A 6,516-nucleotide genomic window follows, 5' to 3' on the forward strand; every position below is an offset into this window, starting at 1 on the left:
AACAATTTTATAGAGGACGTTTTTAAAAATACAGCAATGAACCACAAACGCTGAACAAGGGAGGATTTTATTCTGAAACTGTTACCTAATACTGATAGTTCCACCCAGATTAGAGTAAATGCAGAGGATTATTCTTAATATAGTGCAGGTCACGAGTATTATACTCACATAAATACACAATCGCGATGCAATCCAAGACTTCCCACTTGTTAGCGTCATGTGCAGTTATTTCCAGTGTTAGCGTGCTTATTTGCTTTGTTTACTTTTTTCTATATCTTTGTTTATTGGTTTAATAATGAAATCTGGAATTTCATCCTTCCCACATTTGGATTTGGATTCATTGATCTTTAAAGACTCCTGGCCATTTCTACCAAGTTGGAGGTGTGTGTGTGTTTGTTAAAAAATTAATTCAAACTTTGGAGCATGAAGAGTGCAATAAATCCCCAGTGTGGGATGAAAAAATAGCTGCATTTCGTCATTTATAATTAATACCATATTGATGAATATATACCGTACATATCTGTATTTTTTTAATGGAGCACCATTCCCTCGGTGGCGTCTGTAGGCTCCGGGTATCTGAACAGGACCGCAGAAATCGGAGCGATTGAGCCAGAGGATAAATCGCATCCACCGGGATTCAGTCATGACGTAGGATGAGGCTGGATGCCCGCAGCGCGCAGATGAAGAGCGGAAGCGCCAGTGCGCACCTCCCCATAATAATCTGACGGAGCAGCCTCGCTCTGAGTTTTTTCACCTCTCACTGATAATCCAGCCAACCGACGAGGCAATACGAGCAACTACCCGGACATTTTCCTCCCAACACAAATATAAGCAAAGAGCGCGATTTTGTTGTTTTTAAGTAAAGAGGATATTTACAATTTAGGAGTGCCTCCAGTTTTCTGAAAGTGTGAAGTATTTTTTACCACGACTCTTGGGATGTTTGACGGAGACATGGTTTTATATTTATTTTATGTCTTAACCGCGGATTCTCTGTTTTTTCCATGGTTAGACTGATTTGAGTTTTTTGGGGGGGCACTTTGGAAGTCCGACAAATGTCGAGTTCGTGAAATAAGTTTATTTGACGAGGCAATTTAAAGGTTTGTATATTTTTTGGCATCCTCCTTTAACGCGTGGGATTTGTGCATCTCGTCGGAATGCTGATTTCTGTGGTTGGACTTTTGTACCTGGTCTGCGGGCGCACAGTTCAAAGTCAGGATGCCACAGGTAGCCGCTTCGTTTGCAACGCCATTCCCCCGGGCGCGGAGCCGGGCTGTGGCTACGGTCCGTTTGGGAGCCGCGTTCAGAGCAGCAGCCCCATTGAGGACGAGCTGCGAAACACGATCATCCAGCTCCGAGAGACAATTTTACAACAGAAGGAGACCATTGTCAGCCAACAAGGGACCATAAAGGAGCTCAACACCAAGCTGACGCGCTGCGAGGCGGCAGCCGACGAGTCGCCGCAGGGTAAGCCCCGGGGTCCGGGGTCCAGACGGAAAGAGTACGGCAAGAATACTATGGGAGACCTGCCCCGGGACCCCACCGAGACTATAGACCAGTTGGGAAAGACTATGCAGACTCTAAAGGGGCGGCTGGAGAACTTGGAGGTAAGACGGCGCGCAAATGGCGCTCCTGCGTAAAGGTGCCATTCGATGCGTCCCATCCCTAATCTAACACTGTTATTTTTATTAGTCGTTAACACTGTCTCAGCTGTGTGCGCACGAGCGCCATCTCCAAAGCACGAGCGCTGCAGGAGCTCTCTGGGCAGCTCAAAAGGGTCACACGGTGGTCACGTCACAATAATCTGTCAGTCTGCGAGGGGGGACGTGCGGTGCGCACAGGCACCGCATGACGATGACCAATAATCCAAACGAGGGGGTGGGGGACGGTCCGAAGTGCAGCTGTAAAATACAACCTGAGCTCTCGCGCTCCCCTCACGTGCGCGCGCGCACGCGTGCTCCACTGGAATCCTAGTTTTTCCATTGCAGCTGATTAATTAATTCCTACAGATTTCAAAGCAGTGTTTCACACACACACACACACACACACACACACACACACACACACACACACACACACACACACACATGTCTTAATTCAGATGCAGATGCAGTCATTATCGGCTCATATTAAGGTCAGAGATCACGCATATAGTTTAGGTTTATCTCACACGCTTTAACATGTGACCACACTAATGTCCTAACCTTTAGGACCTAAAGGTTAGGACATCAGTTGTTGTTCAGGACCTAAACAATCACATCTGTACTCTGTACATGGTGGAGACATTTGACCCATCTCTCTATCATTCACCCTCGCTCCAGAAATGGAAGCTTTAGGTTGAAACCTCAGATCTTCTGCTGCTGCGAGGACACACGTGTCTCTGTTTCAGTCACACGTCTGCCTCTACTTAGCATAATGATGACTGCAAGACTGGTTTTGCTGATAGCATATAGCTCCCTGGAGTGGGACCTCTCTTAATAATTTAATCCAACCGCAGATCAGAGTTGCGTTCAGAATTGGGGAAAGAGATGACTCAAAGTCTGTTGCGGCTTTTCTGGATCCCAGACAGCAGGATACCATCATAAGGAGATCTGAGTCCTGCACCGTGAAGCTTCCTCCTGTTATTGTCCCTCTACAAGGCCACGCGCCACACAATCTTATCTAAGCAGTGTTTTTTATAGGTAATCAAATGAAGACTGCAGCAAGATCAAACCGCACTGACTTCAGATCTCTGCATCAAACATCAATATATATAAATGATGTCCAAATTACTCAGCCAGAGCGCCAACTGAGGTCTGTGAGTTCACCAAATGATCTAGTTTAAATGTCAGTCTTTATGTCAATCTCTGCCTCACAGCAGCAGAGGTTACTCCTGCCGAGTGCAAACCTGTCCGCCTCAGGGGTCTCCGCGCTCGCCCCCCTCCCGCCGGAGCTACGGGAGCTCCTGCGGCAGCGTCTGGGGGCGCTGGAGAGCCAGCTCCTCCGCAAGGTGGCCGAGCTGGAGGAGGAGAGGAGCCAGCTCTACAACGAGACGGCGGCCCACCGCCAACGCACCGAGAGCACCCTCAACTCCCTCCTGGAGAGGATCACGGAGCTCGAGAAAAGTAAGCCACGCGCCATACAATGGGTGTGAAATGTTTGCCATATTTAATGAAACCCCTTTTTTTTTAACGTCCGGGAGAGTTACTGCTAATTAGCTGATTTCTGATGAGGCAGGGAAAAACTCCCCCATTCAGAGCTATTCTTGGAGCCGCTCCTGGTCCTGGAATTAAGGCTCCAACTGAATGCATCACTGAATTCTTAATCGATTTTAGAGATATTGAAGGACGCCCTGCTCTGAAGCGTCGCTTTGATAGATCAAAATATCAGAAAATAACATCTCTGCCCACAGGGAAGTCGTTTTAGAAGATTAATTCACTTCTCACTGGACCTTTATACCTACATGTCCTCAAGCTGAGACACTTGTTGCAAAACATGCAGTTTTTTCAAAGGTGAGAGTTGCCTATTTGCAGGTCCCCCCCTTCATTCCTGTCTCTAAATGGAACTGCAGCTCTCACAACCATTTCTGACTCCTACACGTGTAGCTGCTTCCACTGCAGCATGTGAGCACGCACGGCCAGCACACCTTGAGTGTATATGTGCAGATTTCAGGCATCAGAACAGGTGTGTTTATGCGGCAGCTGCGCTCTGCAGCTGTTTCATCGGTAAGCCACGTGCACGCGCGTTAAAACCGGTGCTCTTCTGGAGGAAAAGGGAGGAAAAGCTATCAAGAACAATGCGGTAGCGCGCCCACGGCGGCTCCACAATAACCACAAATGCAGGGTTTTCTTATTAAATTGCGGATACATCAAAGCAGCTGGTCTTGTTTTGATCATTGCTGAGTCGGAGGTGTTGTTTTGTCAGATCCTCCACACAGGAGCAAACCCTGGGATGAATTCGTAAGTTGCTCCGGTTGCCTCCCTGATCCAGGTTCACGGTAAAACACAAGCGCACCCCATGAGCTTCCAAAAGTGGAGAGGAGAACTTGTCAGAGAGGAGCAGAGGAACGTGACATATCTTTTATTCACAAGATGTTCTTCCTCCCGTCTCTTCTTTTGCGTTGAGTCGATTCTTTCTCGTGGCAGAAAGAAGCCTGCTCGCAGGTTTGGTTGAATTCAATCGCGGCAAGATTCCATCTAGCGTTGCCAGGGACAACTGAATAACATGTTGGTACATTTACACGATGCATTAAATAGTGATGTACTGTGCTAGCAGGATAAAACAACACTTCAAATAGCTATAAACAATGTGAGCGCGGTATTCCGACTGCTCATAATGAACAGTGGGACTAACGTGCTCAGATACTGCAAAGCCATTTAACTCCAGTGTTTGTGCGCTCTAATCAGACCCAAACTGGATGGGATTCTTTGAACAGGCTCTAGTACTGCTGCCGGGGCTTTGACCCAGATGTTGTACAGCATAAACACACAAATGAAAGTGGGAAAAAAAACCACCAACAGTACCAGACGACCGATCCACTCTCCTGATGGAAGTGTCAGAGCAGTGCACATTTTTTGTGTTGTGCATTTTAGTTTATGATACGTCGGCTCACCTTTTCCACTCAACGTGCTATCAGCGGCGAGCAGTCTGTTCCAGTATTAATGAGCCGGTGGCTGTCATATCGTTCCAAGCAGAGTCAGACAAACTTTATATTTCTATTAATATTAATGCGTGTCGTGCTGTAATTGCAGCTCAACTGTGATCTCAACTGTGACTGTAAATGTTTTCATACATTCCATACATGCACAACAGGAGCCCTTTTTTATATACTGTCCTGCAGGCTAGCGTATCACAGGTGACAACCCGACCTCAAATTTAGATTTCCTTTATTCATCCATGAGCTTGAAGCCTAATACAGTATAAAGCACTGAATAAATAGGTTCATCTCCATTTTGCAACCCAGGCAGTTTGGAATGCCCCATTTCACATTTTAAATGCTGAATGCTGAACACCAATATAAATGCTAGCTACAAAGCTATCTTCTGTAAACTAGAATGAAGTGAATTTCCCTCACTGAGAAATTATCTTGTTGTCCATCCACAGGTAACAATGCTTTCAAATCACCTGAGGATTTCAAGGTGTCCCTCCCTCTTCGTACCAACTACCTCTACGGGCGCATCAAAAAGAGCCTCCCTGAGATGTACGCCTTCACTGTGTGCATGTGGCTCAAGTCCAGTGCCAGTCCAGGCATAGGGACACCGTTCTCCTATGGTGTGCCAGGACAGGCCAACGAGATAGTCCTGATTGAATGGGGGAACAATCCAATTGAGTTGTTGGTCAACGATAAGGTAAGAAACAACGGAGATGCTTGTGGTAACTGGAGTTCACTCACTTGTTAGTTGTAGCAAAGGATATAGATCAGAGTCGTTTGGATGCTGCGACCAGCCCAGTTGATTGGAGACTCTAAATGTCCTCGATAGTGTGGGATTGTTAGTAATTGTGTGTGGACTAGTGGCCCGTCTAAGCTGTATTAAATGCCTCTCTCGGTTTTCTGTTTCCCCCAAGGAAACTGGAATCACAGGTGAACACAGTGGACCTCATAGGGTCCACTGTGCTGGGCTGTCCAGCCCTGCTCGGTCATCTCTAAGGGCTTGTCCCCAAGAGATCCATCTTAGAATGGTCTTCTGGAAGCCCAAACTAGACCTTTGAGCTTTGACCTGAGTATTAGCGTGATGTGGATGACGAGGCACACGCCCAGCACTGTTCATGCCCTCCCTGCCCAACCATCACTGCCCTGAGTTGGTCAAAAGTCCTCCATTCATGGGCTGAATTCAGTGGAAGTGAGCAAATGTTTTCCGTCGTTTATTATGTTGGGGTTGACAGTGGTGGTTTTTTCTAAATTGTTCGACACAGCCGCGCAAAAATACTGGAGATGGCATTAAATTGAGATCACATTAAAAATGAAAGGAAGCTGTGTTAACTTGCTAGAGCGCGGGTGCAGTGAGCCACTCAATGCTTCCACGCTCAGCACAAAAAAACCTCCAAAAGCGTAATTAAAGCTCGCCCGGCCACCCCCGAATCTTTGTTAAATGCGGCCAAATGCGCAAACGCATCGTCGTCGGTCTGCGTGCGGGAGTGGGAGAACACACATCAGCTGAGATAATCACTGACCATCAGTTGTGAATATTTTAGTTTGCACCTTATTAACATTTAATATCATTGACCCACATTCCACACAGAGCCAGGAATAACAGTAATTCATTAGAGAAGCTCAGCTGCCATGTGTGCTCATTTCCAGGTCTGATCTATTTTGCTTTTTCCAGATGACACATTCTGGGGCCCTTCAGTAAGAGGATTTGAATCCACAAAGAGGTAGCAAAGTGGGGGAAAATGCATAAATCAACATAACACAGACTTTCAGCCTAATCGAAAAATGATTGTAAATTAAACATTGTCAGCTTGCGTGAGTGGGGTTTTGGGTGAGCACAGTGTTTGATTTGTGAATTTATTTATTTGCTAGCTAAAATGCTGCCATGGTGG

General features: G+C 46.6%; 1 protein-coding gene across 1 annotated transcript in view; it reads left to right on the top strand.

The window, feature by feature from the left end:
* Window positions 1-609: 609 nt before the first annotated feature.
* The window catches only part of nptx2a (neuronal pentraxin 2a), a 10,193-nt gene continuing 4,286 nt past the window's right edge, over window positions 610-6,516 (top strand). The window contains exons 1-3 of the mRNA XM_057015198.1: window positions 610-1,604; window positions 2,855-3,101; window positions 5,080-5,324. Coding sequence (XP_056871178.1) covers window positions 1,155-1,604; window positions 2,855-3,101; window positions 5,080-5,324 — 942 coding nt within the window. The 5' untranslated portion in view covers window positions 610-1,154. The remainder of the gene's footprint in view (window positions 1,605-2,854; window positions 3,102-5,079; window positions 5,325-6,516) is intronic.

Source organism: Takifugu flavidus, chromosome 18 (assembly GCF_003711565.1).
Source record: "Takifugu flavidus isolate HTHZ2018 chromosome 18, ASM371156v2, whole genome shotgun sequence".
NCBI classification, from domain to species: domain Eukaryota; kingdom Metazoa; phylum Chordata; class Actinopteri; order Tetraodontiformes; family Tetraodontidae; genus Takifugu; species Takifugu flavidus.